The following is a 27,055-nucleotide window of genomic DNA, read 5'->3' as shown; positions in this document are numbered from 1 at the left end:
TATATCCAGCAGCGTCCCGCTGGCCCCGGGGGTGGGGGAGGCATCCCAGGAGGTAGAGGGCTGAGTTTGGCCTCGCCCAGATTTGCCACCAACTCTCGCGATGTTATTGTAATAAACCTCGGGATTTGGTGCCAAAGCAGGTCAGTTTGTAGCGCTTGTGGTTAGAGAGGAACGCGACCCTCCCTCCCCCAACAAGGCAACATCCCAGGGCAAGGCCTGGTTGGTGGGCTGTGTGGAGGCCTGGGGCTGGCAGTGCAGCGTGGTGTTTGGCAGTGGGGGGCTTGGCAGTGTGTGACCTGTACCTGTAGGGTGACCAGATGTCCTGATTTTATAGAGACAGTCCTGATTTTTTGGGTCTTTTTCTTATATAGGATCCTATTACTCCCCCCCCCCCCATCCTGATTTTTTACACTTGCTGTCTGGTAGAAGGCGGCTCTATGTTTTTTGCCGCGCCAAGCATGGCAGGCAAGCGGCTTTCGACGGCGCGCCTGCAGGCAGTCCACTGGTAACGCGGATTCGGTGACATGCCTGCGGCAGGTCCGCCGGTGCCGCAACATTGGGATCCCCGCTGCCAAATTGCTGCCGAAGCCGCGGGATTGGCAGACCTCCCGTATTCGTGCCGCCGAAAGCCGCCTGCCTGCCGCCCTCACAGCGACTGGCAGGCCGCCCCTCGCAGCTTGCTGCCCCAGCACGCGCTTGCTGCGCTGGTGCCTGGAGCCGCCCCTGTGTCTGGTAATCCTACATGAGACAGGATGGAAAAATCCCATTATTCTGATTACGCTCTTGCCATTGTCCTTCCTCTCCGCCTTAGTGTCCACTGTATGAAGAACTGTTTGTGCTAGACCCACATCATCTGAGAGCCAGGAATCCCTACTTTCAAAGAGTACAATGCATTCCTCTCTATACAGAGTTTGTGTGACTAGTGGCTGCTAAGATCTGGCTGGAATTTAAGGAGAGGATGGCAGGCTAGTAATCAGACAATTATGATTAGAACCTAGGGATGTCATCTAATGTATTTATTCATTTTTCAATGTTTGACATCTAATGTTAGCTATGTAAAGCTTCCCAGCCATCTCATAAATATTTGTAAGAGTTAATATTTGTTCCTGGACTGGCAGTGGTTCCTTTACCAAGTGAAGTTTGAGGCTCAAGTGGCTTGCTGCTGTTGACATAATAAGAATTACCTGTTTCCACATTGAGACCTTTGCTTTTTGAAGGCTGTAGCTTCTCTTGAAGGTGTAGACTGGGGAACTGCTTGTAACTTTAGTGGCTTCACAGATGTAAGTTGTCTCTCAGACTTTCCTGGGAAAGGGAACCATCTGAAGGACAAAGTGACTTTTCCTATGTTTTGTGAGAGACAGGGTGGGTGAGGTAATATCTTTTATTGGACCAACTTCTGTTGGTGAAAGACAAGCTTACATAGAGCTCTTCTTCATTTTACATAAATTAACATTCAAAAATAGAATTATAAAACCCACAATTCACTACATTGGCTGGCATCCCCTATATAAAGATGATTTTTTTCTAACTTGTCAAAGAAGATGAATACTTCAACATACACTTCAAACACTGTCATAATCAGTAGTTTTCCAAAGAACTAGGCCACAGACTAAAAAAATTTCATTTTCCATACCCTAGTACAGGGTCGGCAACCTTTGGCCCACGGCCCGTCAGGGTAAGCCCCCTGGCGGGCCGGGCCGGTTTGTTTACCTGCCATGTCCGCCGGTTTGGCCGATTGCAGCTCCCACGTTCCAGGCCAAACCTTGCAGGCTTCTTGCAGCCCCTATTGGCCTGGAATGGCGAACCGTGGCCAGTGGGAACCGCGATCAGCCGAATGTTGCCGATTCCTGCCCTAGTACAATATCCTACTCACATGCAACTCCCATTCCAAACTAGGAGTTAGAGCTGATGTTTGCCTATGGTGGATAAAGACCATATTAGTAGCCTGGCATCCTGACATAATAGCCAACCTGTCCATTCTGACATATGGCTGTCAACATAGAGGGGTTGCACCTAAGATGGGAGCATCATTAGGTTGTTAATGCCCTAATGGGGCATTACAGGCACTGGATCTGAAGACTGGGGAGGATTGTTCTATGTATATTTCTGTCTTTCTGTCTCTGGAGAGAAGAAAAGGGAATTTTAGGGTGAGTGCATTACATTCTCATTTCTAGGGATTGAAGAAAATATGGGGTATATTTTGTATGAAACTAGAAGAGAATTAAGATACACACCATGAACTAGTCATACATGAATAATAAAATATTGCCTTTCCTGCAAGATTTTTATTTATTATACTTTTTAGAGACTGCTCTGAAACTACCACAGCCCAAGCCATATGGCTATACTTTCCTCCTACAGTTATTTAGCATGTAGAAATTCCCTATAGGAGGTGAGCTCAACCTTTTTATGCTCCCCCAGAGGGATAACAACTTTCACCAGCTCCAAATGACTCAATCAGCTCTTCCTCATTTCCACAAGTTATGTTCCACATACATCGCAACCTCCCACAAAAAAATAGCAAAAGAGGAACAGCTGGTCTGAGGCCATTAGGAACATAAGAATGACCATACTGGGTCAGACAGCATCTAGTGCCAGATGTTTCAGAGGTAATTAACAGAACAGGGCAATTATCAAGTGATCCATTCCCTGTTATGCAGTCCCAGCTTCTGGCAGTCAGAGGTTTAGGGACACCCAGATCATGGGGTTGCATCCCTGACTATCTTGGGCAATGCTCCTGAGGGGCCTATCCTCCATGAACTTACCTAAATCTTTTGTGAACCTTGTTATACTTTGACAACTTCACAATATCTCCTGGCAATGAGTTCCACAGGGTGATGGTGTGTTGTGTGAAGAAATACTTCCTTATGCTTATTTTAAACCTGTGGCATATTAATTTAATTGGGTGACCCCTGATTCTTGTGTTATGTGAGGGGGTAAATAACACTTCCTTATTCACTTTTTCCACACTATTCATGATTTTATAGACCTCTATCATATCCTCGTTGTCTCTTTTCTAAGATGAACAATCAGTCTTCTTAATCTCTCCTCATATGGAAGCTGTTTCACCCCCCTAATAATTTTTGCTGCCCTTCTCTGTACCTTTCCCAATTCTAATATATGTTGCTTGAGATGAGACAATCAAAACTGCATGCAGTATTCAAAATGTGGGTGTACCATGGATTTATATAGTGACATTATGATATTTTCCTATTGTTTCCTAACATTCTATTAGCTTTTTTGACTGTCACTGTACATTGACGAGATATTTTCAGAGAACTACCCACAATGACTCTTTCTTGAGTGGTAATAGCTAAATTAGACCCCATAATTTTGTATATATCATTGGGATTATGTTTTCCAATGTGCATTACTTTGCACTTACCAACATTGAATTTATCTGCCATTTTGTTGCCCAGCCACCCAGTTTTGTGAGATCCGTTTGTAACTCTTTACAGTCTGCCTAGAACTTAACTATCTTGAGTAATTTTGTATAGTCAGCAAATTTTGCCATCTCACTGTTCACCCGCTTTTCCAGATCATTTAAGAATATGTTGACAAGCACAGGTCCCAGGACAGATCTGTGGGGGACCCTGCTATTTACCTCGCTCCATTGTGAAAAAGGACCGTTCTGTCCTGGAGTTTTAAAGGTCCAGATTCTCAAAGGTATTTAGGCTCCTAATTTCCTTTCGTTTCAATGGGAGATATGCACATAGGTACCTTTGAGGATCTGGGCTAAAGGAGATTTATTTTAGTTCAAAGCCTGTTTTTCTTTCTTTTATTTTTCATTTTTGAACCACTGTTTTTTATTTTTTTATTTTTTATCATATGCCTTTACATCAGGTTGCTTGAAAATGACTTAACTAAAATTGTATACAAAATAAATATGTTAAAAGAATGTTAATGTTGAAAAATCTATCACACACATATTAGTAAATGAAGAATTAACATTGCCCATGGAACTTTAATTTGGCCCATTTGTGGGAATGCATTATGCTACTTTCTGTAATTATATGATAACTAGAGCTTCTCAATTAAATGTTTTTAAAAATTTAATGTGGGCAAAACAATGTAATTTTTTCCTAATCTCATTCTTAGAAAGAGGTTCAAAAATTCAACCTGTGGCAGACACCCAGAAGCAAAATTTCAACTCAAACAGTTAAAGTTTGGCAAAGGTATAAGCAACTTAAAGCAGATAACAATGGAAAATGTTAAGTGATCTTAACTATACGCCATGCTACCAGTTCCATTTGCAATAATGTCTTACTGTTTATTAGACGTACCCTGTATATTTTGGTGTGTTTTAAATAAATTTTTAGTTTGTAATAATATAGCTGTCTAGTAAAACATTTATTGCTAGTAAACTCTGTTTACATTAACTGACTACCAACAATGAAATGATGTTGTGAAAATAACTTGGATACAGGTACCAGTTAAGTAAGATGCACAATAACATTTTTCCAGAATTACTGTATTTAGTTAGACAAGGTGTGTGAGGTAATATTTTTTATTGGCCCAACTTCCGTTGGTGAGAGAGACAAGCTTTTGAGCTTATACAGAGCTCTTCTTCAGGTCTGGGAAACTAAATCAGTGTCACTGCTCATGTTGTGGAGTTTCCATTTCAGATTGTAAAATTCAGTATCTTCCGTTATTGTATGCAGTGTTGTTGTAGTCGTGATGGTCCCAGGATATTAGAGAGATAAGGTGGGTGAAGTAATATCTTCTTTCGACCAATTTCTGTTGGTGAGAAAGACAAAGCTTTTGAGCTTTTCTCAGGTCTGGGAAACTAATGTCACAGCATACACCAATCATGTTGTTATGCTGGAGGTTGGGTGGCTCCCAGAAAGCATATCTTTGATCTATGAAGCTGATGGACATGCTAACCACCTTCTCTTCTGGCTCAATGAGGGAACAATTAAATGCCTTTTGTTTAGGGTTGCAAACAACCTCTCAAATTGTTGGTAATGGGAATCTCAAGGCCCCACCCCTGCTCTGCCTCTTGCCGTAAGGCCCCATCCCGTTGTTTGCTCCTCTCCCTCCCCCCCCCATCATTCACTGGATCCTCTCAAGGAGCCTACCTGCAGGTAGGAGGTGGCCCCAACTGAGCAGGGGTTGGTGTGGGTTAATGACCTACCCCCGCCCTGCGGTAAGCAGACTTTTGGTTCAGGTGCCATTTAGGGTTGCCAGGTGCCTGGTTTTCAACTGGAAAGTTTGGTCGAAAAGCAGACCTGGTAACCCTAAATGGCACCTGGACACAGAAGCCAAAAACCGGACTCTCTGGGTATAACCCGGATGGGTGGCTACCCTACTTTTGTTTAGTGATAGAAAAAACAGTGGACGCCACAAAGACTAGACTCAATACAAACACTAGGGCTGGGGACTGATTTGGTTGCAACTGTGTCTATGTTAAAAACAAAAAAACAGCCAGAGAGCAGAAAGAAATGAAAGGTAACAAGAGAAGCACTTCTAGCATGGCCTTGAGAAAAAGCCAAGAGAGAACTTCTTAGGCAGAGTGCTGGCTGGAAAGGCTTGAAATTGTAAACAAGGAGATAGCCTCCTATCATTTGATCCTACTGTGTTCAGAGAAACAGGACTTTGTACACATTCTTTATAAATAAACAGGATTGCATCAAATAAATACCTGATTCTATCATCAATATTTCCACCTGATGGAAACAACCCACAAGGCCCTGAATATTGGCTAACTGTTCTGATCAAAAGGGGGTAACAATATTATATCAATATATAAATGATAATAAACTTGTAATTGTGTCTGGTGAATCATTTGATTTCAAAACATATTAACATAAACCAGTATCTGTATAAATGATGAAGTATGGCTGTATGCCTGATGTCAGTGGTCTCAGCAGAGGCACAGAAGTCCACCAAATCATAACAGGTTGTCAGACAACTCTTTACGTCAGTGCCTAGACAACAGCAGAAAGAGAAGGGTTCTCTAATTCACTGAGACTGTAAGGCAGTGGCCCCAAACTGTGGGGTGCACCCTGTAGGGAGGCACAAAGGAACATTTGGGGAGCATGGTGGGGCCCGGGCCAGCCCCCATGGAGATTGGAGCACCACATAGCCATGCCCCGCTCCCAGCTATGCTCCAGCCCTGCCTTCAGCTGTGGCCCTGGCTCCTGGCCCCGCCTCCAGCCTCGGCTCCACACCCGGCCGTGGCCTGGCCGTGTCTCTGCTCCCAACCCCTGCCCGACCTGAGCCCCTGGCCCCAGCCTTGGATTCCGGTCATGGCTCCACTCCTGCTCCCTGCCTCTACCCTGCACCCAGCCACAGCCATGGCTGCCAGCCCCCACCTCAGCCTGGCTGCAGCTCCGCTCCCAGCCCCAGCCTCGGCTCCCAGCCACGGCTCTGTTCTCGCCCCCACTCCCAGGCTTGGCCCCTGACAGCGGCTCCGTTCCCGGCCCTGCCCAGCTCCTGGTCCCGGACCCATTCCCAGCTGCGGCCACAGCCCTGGCCCCCTTAACCCTGTCTGTGTCTCCCCCCCAGGAGCTGCGGCCCTGTTTTGGACCTGGCTCCCAGGGTGACGTGGACAATGGTAAAGGGGGCACAACCCTGAAACGTTTGGAGACCACTGCTATAAGGTATGTAAGCATACAGAGATCTATGTTTCTTTTAGTACATGTCTAATTTCCATTTACAGTAATTGCCTATGGAAAAATTAATTGACACCATATATAATTATTTATTAAACATGTTCTGGCATCTTTTTATATTACATAAAGGAAGTGTTTTCCTTTTTTATACTACTTTCCCCCTTGTCAACCAGGCTTAATAATAAATGAATCATGTTCGCTTTTAATTAAAGGTTTACTATATTCAGATGTAATAACTATTGTTGGCTGCCACTGAAATTGATGTAATTTTTGTTGGCATTACTTCTGATTTTTAAGCCAGTTTAGTAGTTTATAAGTTTGAGTGCATAAGTGTTTGTGACTTTCATATCATTTAATAACCTTTATTTACCTGTCCAAGGGATTTTAAGTGTTAAATCATATTTTAATGTAATAAGATAATTTGATGATTTAAAATCATCAACGTCTAAGGCACATTCTGACGAGTGTAGGGTTTAGGAGGAAAAATTCTGTGAGATACAAATGCAAGCTGAATCCCTTCCCAGAACTGGCAGTTTCTCATGAAAACACTGTTTACTCAAAAAATTCCTGACCTGCAACTACCCATAAACCAACAAGTCAAATAAAAACCTGAAATTGATTATTCTTTGAAAACGCATGATTTTTAGTCAGTCTCATGATTTTTAAGGACCTGACTCATGATTTTTGAATAGCTGCATTTGACAATATTGAATTCCACACAAGTGATGAAAGGATGCATTTTATTTATATTGTTGTGCCAGCTGCTACACAATAAGGACCTTGGCTGGGGCTTTTGATCACTGCCACAATAAAAATAATAAGAAGTAAATAATAATAAACGTAAATAATATTTTTAGAAATTGCATATTCTCCATATATGAGTATGTTTCCTTTCTGGCTTGTAATGGAAAAAAAGGGTTAACAGCCCTGTGACTGAGGCATTCTGGGAGCTGTAGTGCTTAGCAAGAATGCTGGGAGTGGTAGTTTCTTTTCAATCTTTCTCTTCCTCTCTGTAATGGCTGCATGTTATAAGGTACTGTCTCCGTCTGTTCTTCTCTTGGCAAGTTTATTTTAAAATTCTGTGCTATAATTTTCGTTGGTAAAATGCACCTCGAGGAGGGCCCTTGGTTACGAAGGTATCATCACCTCTAGCAGGGCTGGGATGTTAGTCCTAGGAAGAGAGCTGCTGCAAGGAAGGTGGCATGGAGAATAAAGAGCAAAGGGGTTAATTGGAAAAAGAAGAGCAACCTAAAATTAACTGTAACTGCATCTGAGATTTCAGTTAGATAGTGATTTTAACTTTACAAATATCATATATTCGTATAATGATGAAGGGGTGGAAGGGAGCAGCTATCTAGCTGAATTGATCACTTTAATGCTGATGAGATTTAATTGTATTGTTAGCAGTGTGCTAGGGCATCTAAAGCCTTGGATAGGTGTGTTTTAAGTTATTATTCAAGTTGAAATAAATGAACCTTAACTAAAACCATCACGTTAAAACTAATATTTTTAAGAATTACATTTTTTCTGTTACTAATAGTGCCTTTAATTATTAAAACTGAAAGACATTTTAAAATCTAATTTACTTCTTGCTTTGTTTTTTATTATCTCTCTGATTGAACAGTGAAAATGTACTAGTCAATCTCAATTTTTTCACCATCCGTTTCACTTTCTGGTTCTGATTCACTAACTAGGAGCCTGCAGTGTTTCGATTGCAAACATTTCAGGAGAATGTTTATTTGTTTGAAAAAACAAAACAAAAAAAACAGCTTTAATTAGAATTTAAAAAAAGTTAATAGAAACATGTGTATTGGCCATAAATCTTGTAAACGTTTGACTTCAAAATACTTACATTTTGGGACAAATTTAATCTGACTGTCTATTTAAGAGAAGGATAATTATTTGTGTGTAATTATTTCTAGGCAGTGCACCTGCCCAGCAGTTTGTCTGAACCACGCAGTAGTTTAGGTATCATAAAATAATATTTTTTGTTTGTTTTTAATTTCCAAAAAGCTCAGGTGAGGCTATATTATAAAGAATTATTGAGTACTTCTGCTTTTCAGAACATCAGTTACTGTCTCTCATAGTGGTGTTCCATATATTTTTTATAATGCGGTTAATTGAGTCAACATAGAAAATTGTGGACCAAGTTGACCTGGTATAAGCAGGTGAAACTCTATTGACATCAGTGAATTGCATCTTTTTAAGTGAGGTCTAAATTTGGGGGTGTGCAATTAATTCCAGGGCTATAGATGACTGCCCTGATTGTGCATTGTTCTGACAGAAGCATGTCAAGATATGGGCAAGGAAAAAGATGTGTAGGCTCTGCTATGGCTCTTCTCAGCCACCAGAACAATCCCTTGGGGCTATCAGTAGCCAAGTGTCAATTAGAGCAGCCCTCAGGTTGCTATAATTTATACCAGGGGCTAAGCAGGATCTAGCCAGCTTGTGAAAGGTGGGAGGTGCAAAGGAATTCTTCCTGATTCCTTCAATGCCTGTGACACTGACAGGTCAACAATTTGAAATACTCCTCTTCTTGTCATGATAGTAAACAATAGGATCACTGACACAGTGGATGGAATTAGAGAGTTATAGTGGCATGTTAATAAAAGGCCTGAAGGTGAACAAAAAATATCTGCTACTGACCCAAAAGAAACCATGATATCAAGAAATTAAAACTGGCATGCTGTGACATACATGGCATATACCTACTTGCCTACATGTGTGTCTGATGAGTTAAAAGAAAATGACCCTGAAGTATTTAATTTGTAAAAATATTTCTGTCTCCATGAGTTAAAAAAATAGAAGATAAGACAAAGAACTCCCACTGAGATTAGTAGAACTATTATGGAATTTATTTAAAACAAATCTCATGGTCTTTTGTATCTGTCTTGAGAATTTTGACTGTTGCGGGGGAAGGTTCCTTCCCTCATTCTCTGAGTCTTGCACTTTGTGTCGTCAATCACACCTCTGAGAAGTAGGTGTAAAATGTTACCATAGCAGAGTGATAGCATTTTTCACAGATGTAAATACTGACACAAGGTGCAAGGCGCCAAAGAATCAGGCCTTCAGAAATAAATACAAGGACCTTGTCCTTCATGATTATTCTGTAGTGAGACGGTGACTAATTCTTCTTCCTCCTTTCTTGAGGCAGGGGGAGGGAGTTCCCTGTCATCCTATTGCTCTCTAAACCCTGTCACTTCAGGCAGTGCAATTCTTCAGATTTCTTTCTCTGAAAAGTCCTAGCATGTGGTTATCTGAGAGGGGATCTCTTCCCCTATAATCCACTTCAGTGGTTATAATTATCTGGGATGCTCTTTATGTTGGTTTCCAGGCAGCATCTCCTACTTCCTCCACAAACTCCAAACCTCTCCTTGTTGGGGAGAAGATGCAGAGGAAACTCCACAGGGAACTTCATGGAATTTCCCCTTGACTTAATCCATTCCTATGGAGTATTTTGTTTTCTTTCTGCAAGAAACCCTAAAACTTTTGCAAACAAGTTAATAGAAGCTTGAGTTTTCCCCTCCTAAAATGGAATTACCTGCATCTTTTGAAATAGCTCACCCGAAAACACGTATTCTTTTTGCCTTAAATGTGTTACAATTCAGGATCAAAACACTTTTAAAAATGGTGTACAGTGCTATCCTTTGGCAGGGAAAAGATGACCTCTCTTGAACCAATGCCTTGAGAAAAGGTTTCGTTAGTTGAAGGAATGGTGGATTGCCAACCAAAATAAGGTGACCTGTTTCCCCTCAAATTGACACAGGAAGGATGAAGAAATATTGACAAAGACAGAAGGGCTCACAGTATTGGCAGAGGTGATAGGAACCCTCAGTTCCATAATGAATCCTTTCTTGTGTCACAGTCTCACTGAAGTCAATAGGACTACTTGTCAGAGTAAGGACTATTCATGTGAATATGGGATGCAGGTTTAGACCCCTTGATAGGCCACAACATCAGGACTTCCTGTTACAAACTGGAAAAGGTTCAAAACAGGATCTGTGATGTGGAATGTACAAACTGGTGAAGGAATGGAGACCGTTCCCTGAATAATGGCCATAATTTTCAAAAGGAATAAGTACCGGTACTATGTTACTGTTCTTGCATCACTGTGGAATAGTTCAGACAAATTAGTTGTATTTAAGACTGCTTTCTTTTTATTTATTGAAATTATTTTATGTCTCTTATTTGTAAGTTTAATTTTGAAATGTATGTACAGTAGGCTATGTAGCATTGTTGCAATGGCTCCAATCCTGCAAACATTGATGCATGTGTCAGTAGTCTTGCCAATTAATCTGTTGTAAGCTCAGGGCCAGTGTTACTAATACACTCATGGCCATGCTCTGCTGCTCTCACTTAACTAGTGCAGTGGTTCCCAAACTTGGTTTGTGGCTTGTTCAGGGTAAGCCCCGGGCAGGCTTCAAGATGCTTTGTTTACCTGAGCGTCTGCAGGTACGGCCGCTCGCAGCTCTTAGTGGCCGCGGTTCACTGTTTTCTGGTATAGATATACTGGCAGAGCTATGCCGGCAACCCCCCCAACTGTAGATGCAGCTTATATCAGCAAGAAAGTTCTTTTGCCAGTATAATAGCTTAAACCAGTTCCCCAAATCAAATAAGCTATACTGGCAAAAGGACTCTTTGACAGTATAACTGTGTCTGTGCTTCAGCTTTCACCGGCATAGCTATGTTAATTGGGATGTGACTTTCTTCACACCGCTAACCAACATAGCTATGCCAGTAAAAGTTCCTAGTGTGTTCCAGACCTAAGTCTGGGATAGTCCCATCTAAGGTGGAATGGCATTACACTGATGCAACTAAGAGCAGGATTTGGTCCCTATTTAGCATTTTAAAATACACATTTAAAAAAAAAAAGATCCAATGAAAAAGTAGCCCATATTGTATCTGCTTTAAATTTCAGGTGGTGAACAGTAAAAGCTGAGATGAAACCTCACCGAGGTGTTGGGCTTTTTAGAAGTCTGCTTGCTAGTTGTTTCCATCGCTATCACCATCACTGCTCTCCTCTTGCTAAAAGGATAGGTCACATGATGGAACTATCTATCTTTAGACACAATTATTTACTGAATATAGTTAAACCTACTCTGTCATTTAATGATTGGTCAAGGAGATATCATCAGGATTTTAGAGCACTGTGGAAGCATGAAGCTGTGGAAAAATATCTAGAGACCTTAAACAGAGAATACCAGCGGGTTGGCCAGTTGTTAAATAGTGGCTCAGTGAGTGAATATGATCGAAGTACTCTGAACAGAAGACATACTCATTTATCCACCCTTGTAGCTGCATTTCAAGAAATACAAGAGGCAGAAAGAGAAATTCAAGAGATAGAATCCATGTGTACAAGTAAGTAAAATACATCTGTTTATGCAAAGCAGTTTTTTTTTTATGATGCGATGTGCCTTATTACCCAGAATTTGAAACAAGTCACTGAGGGAGCAATACACTAGGCACATACATTTTCCTGAGGGTCCTCCATGTCCCTATTAAAGCCTTCTAGATCCTCCCATTTTGTTTTGCTTTAGCCCCACTGCACCTACTCTTGAGGCCTCAGAGTGACCAACTTTGCAGAGCAGGTCAGTGTCATGTACATTATACATTCAAAGTTACGGGAATGCTGTCTTTAGCTAAAATATTCTAGAAACTTTGTTTTAAGACTACTGTAGTCCTTGTTTCATAGGGCTAATGACAATTTTCTTCTTAGGGACATATTTTAGGTAAGGCTTATTTATTTGGGCAGGGGGCATGATTTATAGTACATGTCAGACTTGACGTTGTCATTTAAATTTGGATATTGGTGTTTGGTTAATTGATATCTGTTAAATTATGGACTTTGCACATCTCTTCGGAGATGCTTAACCCCAGGCCCTGAATTGTCAGGCTTCAATTTAACCTTATGTGAAATACTAGTTCCTTGAAGATATTTGAGAACTCTCATGTGGAGTGAAATAAACAAATGGTTATCCCACAATCAAAACTATGCCCATTGGTTTTCAACATATTGACTGATGATGTGGAAGATAGAGGGGGGGAAAGCAAGGTAGCAGAAATTGCTGATGATACCATTATTAATATTAGGACTAGGAAGAAATGCAAGGAATGGAGCTTACAAATTTGGTAATTACGCAACACTGGCAGTGAAATTTGCCCACCCCATGCTAGATCAAGGATGAGATATATTGGTGGAAAAGCTTAGATTGCCATGGCCCTTGCTCTTCCTCTTCCTTTGGTAAAATAGAGGATGTTGGTCTCCAGCGTTGTTGATCCACCATAAATTTACTTTTAAAAACAAACACACAGATAAAAATCCTGATGTATTGGGTTGAGCATTGGCCTGCTAAACACGGGGTTGTGAGTTCAATCCTTGAGGGGGCCATTTAGGGATCGGGGCAAAAATCCATCTGGGGATTGGTTCTGCTTTGAGCAGGGGGTTGGACTAGATGACCTCCTGAGGTCCCTTCCAACCCTGATAATTTATGATTCTCTTCTCTTCTCCAGACCCCATTCATTCTCAGTAACGGGATAGTTCTGGATCCCCGCCCATTCAGTTCGTAGCCTCACTGTTGAGGCTGCCAACAAGTTTGCCAATTAGTGTAAATAGTGATTAGTTTTAGTAGGAATTAGATTATCAATTTGTTTCACATATGCCTGTGAAGAGCTGTGGCACGGGGAATAACTTTTACCTGCTACTGACTTTGGCTAGGTTTGAACTTGAGACGTAGAGGTAAAATCCTCTGTGCCCCATTTCCAGTCTCCCAAGCCATCCAGGGCTAACATTTAATTAGTAATATACATCATCTTATGCTTCTGTCGTTATTTGGTATTTTATACTGAGAATAAGCAATTCCCTGCAATGGAAGCTGTTCTCCATTGTAATAGGCGTAATTTGGCATTTGTATTACAATGTGCTCTAAACTAAATAAGATTGGTTAACATTTATTTCTATCATTGGAATTTAGAGCTAGACAGCACAGATGAAAAACAGCTGCTAGAACTTGCCTTAGAAGAGAAGGAAATCATTAACCAAAAAATCAACACATTTTGCAAAAAGGTGAGCTAGAGGTGAAGGTACAGAGTCTTTAAGATGAACATCTCTTGACATCTTCATTTACAAGTCTTCATACAGCCATGCGATTTTATTGTTCCAGGCAAGATTTTCTTAACAGCAGATTATAACACTTGCCGTTAAAGAAACAGGTCTAGCTTCTGTTTTCTCACTGGAAAAGACCTGGAAATGTGCACTGTTGGAAAGTCTCTCTACTGCCAAATGCACCTTAGAAGCTCTTTCTTTTAGACACTTTTTGTATGTGTGCTTGTTCATTTGCTGTCATTGAAAAGTCTGTAACAGTGAACCACTATGCTATGAAGACATGGCATGGAGTTCTGCCAATTGTTCATGGCAGCAGAGAGTGTACAGACATGTCTGGAAAGGCTTTATCCTCGTGGAACTTTCAATTCTTTATCATTTTCTTCAGTTAAATGAGACCAGTGTGTGAAAATAATTGTAGTAAGAGAAGCTGAAAGAAATCCAGTGGAAGGATTTATGTTGTGACTCAAGTGTCTGTATTTTAGAAAACTAAGATAATCTGATTGTATGAAATAGAATCGTCTGAAAAATAAGGTCAGTGTCAGTGTTAACTGACTTTCCTGGCTAATATCATTATGTTCACAATGGAGGCTGCAGTGGCTGATTTGGTGGTCTCATGCTTGGCATTGTGGGGTCAAATTTTCAGTTAGTCTCCATTAACACACCAAAATCTCACCGTTGTGTGCCAGGAATCTCAGACTACAACACTGACTGGGCATTTTTCACTCCTAAATACCTGATTTGCATTTACAAGTCTGGGGTTTGTGCATGTTCAGACTGATGCAACCATGAGGACTGGCTGTAAATTTGGTCAGGAAGGGAGAAACTAATATATTTTCTTTCTTTTCAGCTTTTCCAGAGTATAGTGCCAAGGGAGAAACATGATGAAAGTGATGTTATATTAGAAGTGACATCAGGCAGAACCACTGGAGGTCAGCAAAGTCATCACAAGTAAAGGTTACACCAAACCTCAATCCAGGTTTTCAAGGCTTCAGTTGTTTCTCTTACATTTTAATAATGTAAAATAGCACTTTGTAGAGATGAGTATTAGTGCTTTATGCAGATAAATTATCTCCAACGACAATGGTCTTTAGAGTTACTACTAATGCTAAAAACTGGTAATTTTCAGGGAAGAGTCTATAAACTTATATTTCATGTTGCGCTGTCTAAATATTTAATTTTTTAGGTGACATTTGCCAACAGTTCACCAAAGAAATGTTTGAGATGTACCAGAATTATGCAGATTATAAATGTTGGACTTTTGACATTCTGAACTACACACCAGCTGAGATTGGTATGATAATGTTCTGTTCTTTCTGCCAATAAGACTAAGTTAAAGCTGTGTCTTTGGATTATATCTCTTATGCATTATTTGTCTTTAAAGGCGGATTGCACCATGCAGCTGCTCATATTTCGGGAGACTGTGTCTACAGGTATTTGAAATATGAAGGAGGGACTCACAGAGTTCAGAGAATTCCTGAGACTGGCCTATCGTCAAGAATGCAGCGTATTCACACTGGGACAATGTCAGTTGTTGTCCTACCTCAGCCAGAGGAGGTAAACTAACCTTTAATCAGAATAAAATTGAAGTGTCTTCCTGGCTTTTCTTTTTGGCATTTGAGTGTTATATTTAAAACAACGAACCCCAAGGACTAAGCCAAGTTACTGCTATTATTTTATTGGTGCCAGCGTGTATTGTCAAGTCCCAACAAAGGATACACAAGCTTTTCTTCTGTGCAAGGCTGTGACTCAGCACCTGGCTAAATGATTCCCTACAAACTTTACTGGATCCTCAAAAGCAACTTTTTAGAAATCCACTACTGCCTGAGGTACAGTGCAATTCAAGGGCATAAGGATACAGACTAGTCAGCTTAACTTCAGTACCCAGAAAGATAATGGAGCAAATAGCCAACCAATAATTTTCAAACACCTAGAAGATAATAAGGTGATAAGTAACAGTCAGTATGGATTTGTCAAGAACAAATTGTATCAAACCAACCTAAGAGCTTTTTTTTGAGAGGGTAACAAGCCTTGTGGATAGGGGGGAAATGGTAGATGTGGTACATCTTGACTTTAGTAAGGCTTTTGATACTCGCATGACCTTCTCATAAACAAACTAGGGAGATACAGCCTATATGGAGCTATTATACCGTGGGTGCATAACTGGTTGGAAAACTGTTCCCAGAGAGTAGTTATCAGTGTTTCACAGTGAAGCTGGAAGGCATATTGAGTGGGGTCCCACAGGCATTGGTCCTGGGCCCAGTTTTGTTCAATATCTTCATCAGTGATTTAGATAATGGCATAGAGAGTACACTTATAAAGTTTGTGGATGATACCAAGCTGGGAGGAGTTGCTTTGGAGGATAGGATTAAAATTCAAAATGATTTGGACAAACTGGAGAAATGGTCTGAAGTAAATAGGATGAAATTCAATAAAGACAATGCCAAGTACTCCACTTAGGAAGAAACAATCAGCTGCATACATACAAAATGGGAAATGCTGCCTAGGAAGCAGTACTGCAGAAAGGGATCTGGTGGTCATAGTGGATCACAAGCTAAATATGAGTGAACAGTGTAACATTGCAAGAAAAGCAACATTATTCTGGGATGTATTAGCAGGAGTGTTGTAAGCAAGACATGAGAAGTAATTCTGCTCCACTCCACGCTGATTAGACCTCTTCTGGAGTATTGTCCAGTTCTGGGAGCCACATTTCAGGAAAGATGTGAACAAGTTGGAGAAAGTCCAGATGATAGCAACAAAAATGATTAAAGATGACCTATGAGGAAAGATTGAAAAAATTGGGTTTGTGAGGGCATACGTAACAGTTTTCATGTACATAAAAGGTTGTCACAAGGAGGGCAAAAAATTGTTCTTGTTCACCTCTAAGGATAGGACAAGAAGCAATGGGCTTAAATTGTAGCAAGGGAGGTTTAGGTTAGACATTAGGAAAAACTTCCTAACTGTCAGGGTAGTTGAGCTTTGGAACAAATTGCCTAGGGAGGTTGTGAAATATCTGTCATTGGAGGTTTTTAAGAAGAGGTTAGACAAACACCTATCAGGTTTCATCTAGTACATAGTCCCGCCCTGAATGCAGGAGACTGGACTAGATGGTATCTCGAGGTCCATTCCAGTCTTACACGTCTATGATTCTATGGAAGTTAATGTTGTTAAGCTCTCCGGCTCCTGGCATTCACAAAACTGACTCACTAGGAGTAAAACAGATTCTAAATTAAAGAATGTATTGAGGCTTGGGAGTACATCCAGACAAAAGTTTGGTATGATACAATCAACCTTTCTGAATATTTTTTTTTCTTTTCAATCACACATCTTATTATTGGTTCTTTCCTCTGCTTAGATACACTCTAAATCTGAACTAGCGCTTTGGGCTGTTTTTCTGAAATCTCCTTGTGAATGTCCAGCTTAAACTCAACATGGCTCTTACTCTTTCCCTGCAAGCTCTCCCCTCTCCCTCCTTTCTCAATCACTGTGGACAACACTACCCTCCCCACATCACTCAGACCTAGAATCTAGGTATCACCTTCAGCTCAGCCCTTTACCACACATCTAAATTGTGTCTAAATCTTGCCACTCATTTCTGTACTTTTCCAAGATCCAGCCTTTCTTCTCAGTCCATACAGCTGAAACTCTGGTCCAGGCCCTCAGTGTCTCGCTCTTCACTGCTGCAAACTCCCTTTTGGTCTTATTTCACTTTCATTTTTCAGATCCATTAAAAACACGGCAGCAAAAATCATCTTCCAGGCTTGTCACTTTGACCACTTTGTCACTTCCCTCTTTGCATCCCTCCACTGGTTCCCCCTTTTCCACCACATCAAGTATGAACTACTTGTCTTAGCTTTTAAGGCCCTTCTAACCCTACCTATCCTGGCATAGACCTCAGCCAAAATCTTCAAACCTGGTACTTAAAATTAAACTTGTACCTAAGCTGTAATTTTCAAAAATGCCTAGACAGTTTAGTAATATAAGAACCATTGACTTGACAAAGTTTGTACATATGTTTGTAGAGTGCCTTGAACAATGAAGCCCTTGGCCTCTAGGCAGGCCCTCCGACAGGGAGTGGGGGAGAGACAAAGGGGGCAATTGCCCAGGGGCCCAGGTGATTTAAAAGGGCCTGGGGGCTCCCGGCCACTGTTGTTTTAGTGGTGGCCAGGAGCCCCAGGCCATTTTAAATCGCCCAGGCAGGCTGCAGGGCTCCTAGGCGCAAGCTTCTGAGTCCCCGCACCGGCCCACGAGACTCCATGCACCCTGCTGGAGAGGGCTGGGTAGGAGGGGCACTGGAGGGTGTGTCGAGGAAGCAGCCCCCCCCAGCTGCGCTGGGGGGCAGAGCCAGGGGGAAGAGCCAGGCCGGTGCGGCAACAATCGCTGCAACTTTGTATCCAGGAGCGAAACTTTCTGCATCCATGCTGGGGAGGCAGCCGGGCTCGGGGAGGTGTAAGAACCAGGCTGGGGATGGCGGCGGGGAACTGGGCTGGGAAGTGAAAAGAGCAGGGGTGGAGGGTGGGGGGCAGAGGTAGGCAGGGACGGCTGTGGGGAAGGTGCTGGGCACAGGACCGCTGAGGGGAAGACTCGAGATCGGACTCAGGATCCAGCAGCTGCTGGACCAACATCTTCAGCAAAGGCACTGGCAGCGCCACCTTGGGCGCCAGCCGGGCTTTGTCTGGGGCCCGCCAGGGAGGAGAGGGCAGGGTGAGTCTGGGAAGGGAGAAGGAAGGGGAGGTGACAGCGCAGGGCTAGTGGTGGGGGTGGTGTTTGAGGCTATTTCGATTTGGGGCTGGTGGCAGTTCTTTGGGGTCATGTGGCTGATTTCATTAGGGGATTATCACTAGTATTTGGGGGTGATGGGATGATTGGAGATCGGGGCTTGTAGTTGGTGGTGGGGATGTGTTGCTGTTGGGACTGTTGTAAAGGGAACAGTGATGGAGTCTCACCAGAGGATTTATTTATGTTCACTAATAATAATCCTGGTGGATGCTCCATCGCTGACCATTTTAAAATCAAGATCTAAAAGATCTGCTGTGGGAATTGTTTTGGGGAAATTCCGGGGCTTGTGTTATGCAGGAGGTCAGACTCCTAGCTGATCACAGCCTTGGACTCTATGAGTAAGAGTGTAATGCTCCAAAAAGAGTTTCAACTGGTACATGAGTAACATGTCAAAGAGGGACATACAGGCCTTGGGGGATCATCGTGAGAATTTTCATACATGCACAGCTGTGGGTTTATAAAGCCCATGAGCACGTAGTAGGTAAATATGTTGGGACCCTCCCTCTCCCATATATTAGTACTTTGTTTGTTTCAGCCAGACTTTTAGTTGGGATTTTCCTTCATGTTCTGGGTGGGAAATTGGCAGAGGGATGGGGATTAGCCCTGAACACAATGTCACAATGAATTTGGCTCTGGTAGATTAAATGACTTGCCTAAGGAAACCCAATGAGTCAGTGGCACAGACAGAGAGAACCCAGTGTGCTGCTGTAATCTTTAGGCAACATTATATTAAGTATTCCCTAAATTTAGGCATAAAGGGCCATATTTTTAAAGGAACCTCAGTTTGACCTCCTTTTCAGATTGTTGCATATGCAAATGAGTATATGTGCAGAATTGTGTGCCACAAACGTAGAGTGTTGGGATTCTTTTAGCTGTAGGATTTAGGAATGGCTCAAACAGCTTGACTGCTTTTCAGTGTATTTATTGTCATGTCTTGGAAGTTCATGCTTATTTCTTGGAAGAGTTTTTACACAGAGGTGAAGGGTGGTCCTTGGGGTACAGCCATAGGAGCTCTGTATTCTACTTTCTGCCCTCGACTTCCTGCCTCCCACGGCTGGAGTGTGCAGTGTAGGGCTGCCTATGATGGCACAATGCAGTGCCCATGGCAGGGGAATTCTCTGGCTGCTTGTGGTCTGGTTCAGGGAACGGGGGGGGACAGAAAATCTCTCTGGTCCTCAATTTCCTATCTGTAAAATGGTGATAGCAATCCTTCCTTTGTTTGTCTTCTCTGTTTAGACTGTAGTCTCTCTAGGGCAGGGAACTGTCTCCATGGGTGTGTACAGCACCCTGCACAATAGAGCCCTGATCTCAGTTGGGACCCAGAGGTGCTACTGTAATACAAATGCATGAATAATAACAGCTGTAATGGTTCCCCACTGGGACCTGAGTTATGGCGTTTGGATACATTCCTAGTTTTTTGACCGGTTGTCTGAAAAAACACACACACACACACACTCTCTCTCTCGCTCTCTCTCTCAGCTAGAGGCTAGGGCATCAGGTAGCCCCTGGCCAGGGGAAGGAAGGGGCGAGGGAATTCTTCAGTATTGAGACATTGCACTGCAGGTTCCAGGCACAGCGCCTTCAGGTAGTGACACAGTTACAGAAACTACAGTTTATTCTGCCTCCTCCTCCCAACGGCCAATGAGAAGAAACTCCTTTGGTGATATAATGGGGAAGGGAGTGGGTGGTATCTGAAAAACAAATAAATTCTGAAGCAGCTCTGGAGCTTCCACCAATCCCAGGTGGATGGGAAAGGCAGCTGGATGGATACCCATGGGGAAGAGCTGAAAGTTAGGATCTCTCTGGTTGGTAAACGTGTATTAGAGAAAATGATCCACAGAAACACAGGCAGTAGGAGACTGAAAAAAAGCGAAGGTTCCCCTGGGCCCAACTGTAGAGGATGCCGTGCGCATCCTTTCTAGGGGGCCCATTGACTGTTCTGCCCTGGGGCCCAGAATTGCTGTGGATGGGCCTGCCTCTAGGTGCTACCACAATACAGATAATCACTAGTAGCCTTTCTCTGTTCTTCAGCAGTTTTAGGCCCTTATCCTGCAAACACTTACACATGTGCTTAAATCAATGGGACTACACAGGGGAGTTAAATTAGGCACATCCATAAGTGCTAGTAGGATTGGGGCCTTTAGGTGTAGTGTAGATCCACACTGGTGTGTAAGCAAAAGGAGTTTCTGGTACTTTATCTGCTTCGGAGTCTCCCTGTCAGTTGTGGTTTTACAATAACATTTTCCTATTCTTTAATGATTTTTCTCGCCCCTCTTGCTATGTGAAAGATTTTGCACAAACAGGGGAAACTGACTGATTGCACAGGGGAAACAGTGAAATTGACTATACACAAATAATTATCAAAGGCACAGAGTAAACAAATGGAAAAGAACAGTAATGTTGTTTATTCACTAATTTCTTTCAGTTAGAGTAACCTAGGTATTACTGGTAACAATGGGAGGCAAGCAACTTTTGGACAGAAGTGGTGTTTTTAAACTGATCGTATCTCTTTAAAATAGTTATGAGCAGATGGTAACTTAATTTTCTTTGACTCTAGGTAGACGTTAAAGTGTATCCTAAGGATTTGCGTATAGATACTTTTAGGGCCAAAGGTGCAGGAGGGCAACATGTTAACACAACGGACAGTGCTGTGAGAATAGTTCATATTCCCACTGGTAAGTGTGTTTGGGATTTTGTATTTTTAACCTTTGCCTTTTAGTGCATAGATGCACGCAACCTAGATCCCCAAATCAAAGGCTCTGATCCTACATGCGGCTTCACTTTAGGCACTGGGGTCTGTCTGCACAGAACAGCTGGCAGGACAGCAGCCAATACAGAGAAAGTCAGGTGGCCCTTCTCATTTTTTGCAGGGGTGTGTGTTCGTTTATGTCAAAAATTGCATGAGCAATTTTATCTTTACAATGTGACACACTTAATAAATGGACCACACTTTGCAGTGAGACAGGGACATCGTGGAAGATGTAAATAACTTCTATAAACTGAGGACCCTTAACTCTCATTAAAGTTAGTGACAATGGAGGGTACAGTTTGCAGCATCAGGTCCTATGTAAACAAAGGACTGAGATAAGTATCTCCTTGTGTAAAGTGCTTTGAGATCTGTTGATGAAAAGTGCTATATAATTACACACACACGCAGTGTAACCCTATATTATTATTTTAAACATCCTAGTGTAGACAGGGCAAATTATATTTTAACATGTTAGCTGGTTTAGATGAACCCTGGACTCCCAGATGCAGCATCATAATTAAAAGTGGTCCAATGAACCCTAATAAAAAAAACCTCTCAAGTTCACCTCTACCAGCTGTGTTAAAACTTGTCCCATTTACACTACAGTTCTAAAATATACTAACTAAAACGTTTTAGCTAAAATGTTTTAAAAACACACCTTTTATCCTAGTGTGAACAGGCCCTTAGAGTAAGAGCAAGAGGTCTGAAAGGTTTCATTTTACTAATGTTTTAGGATTAATCCTGTTTATTACAATGGGTCTTTGATCAGTGTTCTCTTGAATTCTACACAGGACTAACAGTAGAGTGCCAGCAGGAGCGATCACAGCAACTGAACAAAGAAATAGCTCTGCGGACACTGAGAACTAGGTTGTATCAACAAATCATTGAGAAAGACTTCAGCCAAAAGCAGAATGCTAGAAAACTGCAGGTGACAACATGTTTTCCTTATTGAAACTTTGAGATGACATTATGCCATCGCTTTGAGCTTCCAGGGGTAGCAACAATAATATCCCCCTTTTTTGTGTGTGTGGGCAGTAGGGGAAGTGTGTACACACGGATGTAGGTAAAAAGGAAAGTATGTGCTTGTAAATGTAGATAAGAATCAGGCCCTTTTGGAGGCCAGTTTACGTTGCTTTGCCAATGTACGGGGGGCCTTAATGTGGATATAATGAACCAAATCTAACTTCATAACTGCATGTAACTTACATCCACTTTAACGCTCTTTTACACCAACAAGTGATATAAAGGAGCTTTTGTGTAAATGAGAATCCGGTCCAATGAGTTGTGGTAGGCACATTCTGAATCCAATTCTAAAATACAGTAATTGCTAGGATCCTGCAGAGTGTGGGGAAAAATAAGAACATTCTTGATACCAAAAATCTTGCCACGTTAGAGCCATCTGATAATTTATTATGTTTTTGGAAGTTTAGCCAACCTGTGGAGGAAGAAATAATTTATATTGATTAACTTGTAATTAACTGAAGTTAGTTAAGTTAACCTTAAAACTGAAGTTAAGTTTTAAGGTTGTTTTTCTCCCCCTGTACACCTCCATTCTTATCTCTTGCTCTGAGAATCTTGCTCTTTACAATCTGAACTTCTTCAGTGGGCAGAAGCAATTAAAAAAAAAAAAAAAAGCTTCAGTACTTACAAATTTCCAAGTCAGTTATTTAACCACTAACGGCAGATTGTATTTAAATTAACTCAGTCACTACAGCTGATGAAGCCTTTATCTCTTGTTGTTTAGAATTTAGGCTGAGATTTTTCAAAGCTACCTAAAGGATTTGGATGTGCACTTTCGATTAAAATTAATGGGAATTGGACATCCAAAATGAAACTCCTACCCTTAATGTTTCACCATGTATTAAATCAATTTCTTGTTTGGACATATAAATGTGGTTGCAAGTGAGATTTTCAAAATCTCCTAGGTGAGTTAGGCACCCAATTTCTGTTGATTTTAAATGGAAGTTGTGCACCTATTTCCCTAGGTCTCACCCTCCATTTAAAAAACAAAACCAAAACCAAAAACTACTTGAAATTCAGTTTTGAAACTTTCAGATTTGTTTGTAACTCCATCTTGTCACCACTAGAGGACACCCAATATCACAAATACTCTGTTTATTCCTTCGCGTGTGTTCATTTTTCTGAGCCATACTCTAGTATGGCTCCTTCACCATCTCTTTGTTATAGGGCAGGGGTAGGCAACCTATGGCACATGTGCCAAAGGCGACACGTGAGCTGATTTTCAGTGGCACACACACTGCACGGGTCCTGGCCACCAGTCTGGGGGGCTCTGCATTTTAATTTAATTTTAAATGAAGCTTCTTAAACATTTTAAAAACCTTGTTTACTTTACATACAATAATAATTTAGTTACATATTATAGACTTAGAGAAAGAGACCTTCTAAAAATGTTAAAATGTATTACTGGCACGCGAAATCTTAAATTAGAGTGAATAAATGAAGACTCTGCACACCACTTCTGAAAGGTTGCCGACCTGTTATAGGGAGTACAATTTTCAGTTTGCTGATTACGTAATTAGAAGTGCCCCTTTAATTATCATTAGTGGGAATTGCAGTCCTACAGTTTCTTCTAGCTAGGATTGTGGGAGTCCCAAGCAAAGTTACTTGCCTTGTAAAGATAGTAGCCATTCAGAATGAAAGATGTAAACAGTGAGCTGGTACCGGCTAGAGGCTTTTCACTTTTAAAATGGGAAAATATTTTCACAGTCTTGTGATACTGAAGAACAGCTCTACACCATTCTTCTCAAATTGCCCCCAAATGCATCTTTGAGCTGAGATCAACTGTGGAACATTTCAGCTGAAAAAATATTTATTCAGAAAGTTTGAGTGTTCTTTAAAAATGGATGGTTATAATGGAAACTGCTTGACTAGTTCAACCATGGTTTTCTTTGCCAGCAAAAGTTATAAGTAATTATATTTTCTTTAGTAACCGAGGGCCAGAATTTGAAAGGTATTTAGGCACTTAAAGATGCAGCTAGGCAACTAGTGGGATTTTCAAGTTTGTTTAGGTGACTAGGCACCTATTGGAATTTTCAGGCTGACTAAGCACCTAAATACCTTTCAAATTCTGGCCCTGCAGGCCTGTCAAGTGCCCATCAAAGTCAATGGATACTAAGTGAAGCCCACTGCTTTAAAACACATATGCACGGGAGTAACTATGCACGTGTATGAGACTATTTACATGTGAAATTACTCACCTGCATAAATTTTTGCAGGATCAGGCTGTTAATGAAAGTATAGTATATACTGATGGTTCCAATAGTACAGTTCTGCTCTGAGGAGTGACTGTAAACATAGCATCATCTTACTTGGTTGACCTAATTTGTGTGTAGACATATTTGCTGACATCAGTGACAACTTTGGCTTCTTAAACTACTTTTTAATGCCTGTTATCACTACAGAGCCAATTCAGAAATGGTGGGGGGAGGTAATGTCTTAAACCTTGGCAAAATTTATATTTATACAGTAGACCAAAATGTGTAAGAGACAATTATCTGATTAATAATCTGAGTGTTTAAGTACTGTATGTATCTACAGAACAGGCTGATCTATTACAATCCAGTTTAAAGGTGCTCGTGCTGCTTTTGAAGGGTTTTTGTTTTTAAAACTCAAAAAAATAATAGAAGTTGTTGTTGTTGTACAGATAGGGACAAGAGCCCAGTCAGAGAGAATTCGTACCTATAACTTCACCCAGGACAGAGTCACTGATCACAGGATCTCATATGACGTCCGCAATATCAAGGTAGTTATATTTATGATAATACATATAAAATCTTTTCAAGAGAGACAGTGTGTGTGTACCTATATAAATTCTTATTACATCATTAGCCAGAGTTAATCTTGTGAAAGTAATTACTAAATTTGTTAAGAAGCTAAGAGTGGACATAAATTGGGAAGTACCATTGAATGCCACTAACTACTGAACATTGTTATGGGTTGGGAAAGCCTATATCTTTCTTTCCATCCATTGTGATATATTATTAAAGGTGAGCTACAAAAGAAAAAAAATCACTAGCCCCATTCTTTTGTTTTTTGTTTCTCTGTTGTATAAAGAAGGCCTGATAAAGCACACAGTACTCACCTGAGATATTCAGTGAGTCCTTCACCAAACCAGGGAGGACTAGACTTGACGTTCCTGATATTTGTAGGGCAAAAAAGCAAGAAGTTGTTTGTTTAAAAATTAAAAACCCACCACTTCCAGACTGTCTTTATATGGTATAGAGGCAAAAAACACACACAAGCACACTTTTTTAAAATTTATTTTTTTGGACTTTGCAGGTCACCTTTAAAGGAAACAGAAAAGTTTATTTTTAAGGTTATCTGACCTATTTCTGGGTAAAATTCTATATATGGTTATATTTTTTTCACTTGAATGTGCTGAACAAATACATGATACGCTAGTATTCTGTGTGAGTTCAGTTTATAGGTAGATTTTGGAATGATTTTAACTTTTGGGCTAGTAGGTTTTGGATTGATTTTTAACTCTTGGGGTGGGTTTCAAGATTGAGTTTGTTCTATGATTTGGATTTACATTTTAGGATTAGACTTAAATTTTATTGCTCAGGTTTAAGATTTAATATTATTACTGTCACAGATCAAGTAGCACATACTTAATTGTGCTGAACAATGAGCTAGGCGAGAACACAGAGGAGTACAGCTCCCTGCCCTGGAATATTTACAGTATGTTAAGATGTGACATACAAGTGAGGATCATTACAAAAACAACAGTGTGGGGGAGAATCGGACCAGGTTCAATAAATAACATGACAATTTAGATTATTTACTTGTTCATCTTATTTTTTAGGATCCTGTTCTGATCCCTTTACTCACTTTGAATAGTCCCTTACTCCACAAATTGCTAGATTAGTTAACTTGTTTTAGGCAATGGGGTTTGACAGATGCAAGATGGTGCCAGTAATTCCTTTTGTTATTGCCAAGAAGATGCTATGTAACGGTGTGCCGTTCTTCAGCAGCATGCCTTCAACTGACTCATTTATACCACCCAAAACTGATGTCACAGCAGGGGAGTAATGCAAGATTGATGGGTTGATGCATAAAGATTAGGCTCCGTGCAAATATATTCCAGGAATTTGTATTGATTGATCAGCATTCAAAAAATACTGGTCTATACTAATCATTAATGCTTCTCTCTTTGGTTTGATAGGAATTTCTCTGTGGTGAGGGGGCACTGGACGAGCTAATCAACAGGTTGTTGGAGTCTGCAGAGATGGAGGCCCTCATTGAACATTTAGAAAACTTTAAATCTTTAGAAGGAGGAGGCTGATGTAGGTCTTGTACTAAATACAACACCAGTCCTTGTAATTCTGTAGCACAATAAAATGGAAGTATTTGTTAGATGTCAGATGTTGATAAAATCTGTGTCTTTCTTTCCGATATTCTGTGGTCAAATATGAAGTTGTATTTTTTTTTTTTTAACTGTGTGATATGGCTTTTGAAAATATTTTACACATTTGCATATCAGCTTTAAGTTTCATTATTTTTTTGTATCGGGGGTAGCCGTGTTAGTCTGTATCTACAAAAACAACAAGGAGTCTGGTGGCACCTTAAAGACTAACCGATTTATTTGGGCATAAGCTTTCGTGGGTAAAAACCTCACTTCTTCAGATGCATAGCTTATGCCCAAATAAATCTGTTAGTCTTTAAGGTGCCACCAGACTCATTATTTTTTTGTGAATTTAGTATTGGTGAAAGGTGCCAGCCTAAGAGCAAACTGAAACCTTCAGTTTATCCACAGAACAGTGCAGCAAGGAACTGATGGGCAGGATCCCATCA

General features: G+C 41.0%; 1 protein-coding gene across 4 annotated transcripts; it reads left to right on the top strand.

The window, feature by feature from the left end:
- Positions 1 to 7: 7 nt before the first annotated feature.
- MTRF1 (mitochondrial translation release factor 1) lies at positions 8 to 26,624 on the top strand. Of its 4 annotated transcripts, XM_034758414.1 has the most exons (12): positions 3,539 to 3,666; positions 4,099 to 4,175; positions 6,508 to 6,602; positions 11,533 to 11,972; positions 13,586 to 13,677; positions 14,564 to 14,645; positions 14,900 to 15,007; positions 15,098 to 15,270; positions 21,050 to 21,167; positions 22,033 to 22,169; positions 24,906 to 25,004; positions 26,427 to 26,624. In XM_034758414.1, exons 4-12 carry the CDS (start codon positions 11,555 to 11,557, stop codon positions 26,544 to 26,546), a joined length of 1,347 nt encoding a protein of 448 aa, XP_034614305.1. In that variant the 5' UTR covers positions 3,539 to 3,666; positions 4,099 to 4,175; positions 6,508 to 6,602; positions 11,533 to 11,554; the 3' UTR covers positions 26,547 to 26,624. The 4 variants fall into 4 exon arrangements, with proteins under 4 accessions (XP_034614304.1, XP_034614307.1, XP_034614305.1 ...); XM_034758413.1 differs by lacking the exons at positions 3,539 to 3,666; positions 4,099 to 4,175 and adding an exon at positions 8 to 140; XM_034758415.1 differs by lacking the exons at positions 3,539 to 3,666; positions 4,099 to 4,175; positions 6,508 to 6,602 and adding an exon at positions 7,569 to 7,647.
- The last annotated feature ends 431 nt before the right edge of the window (positions 26,625 to 27,055 follow it).

The sequence above is a fragment of the Trachemys scripta genome, chromosome 1, assembly GCF_013100865.1.
Source record: "Trachemys scripta elegans isolate TJP31775 chromosome 1, CAS_Tse_1.0, whole genome shotgun sequence".
Lineage (NCBI taxonomy): Eukaryota > Metazoa > Chordata > Testudines > Emydidae > Trachemys > Trachemys scripta.
This window is presented reverse-complemented; position numbering and strand designations above follow the sequence as displayed.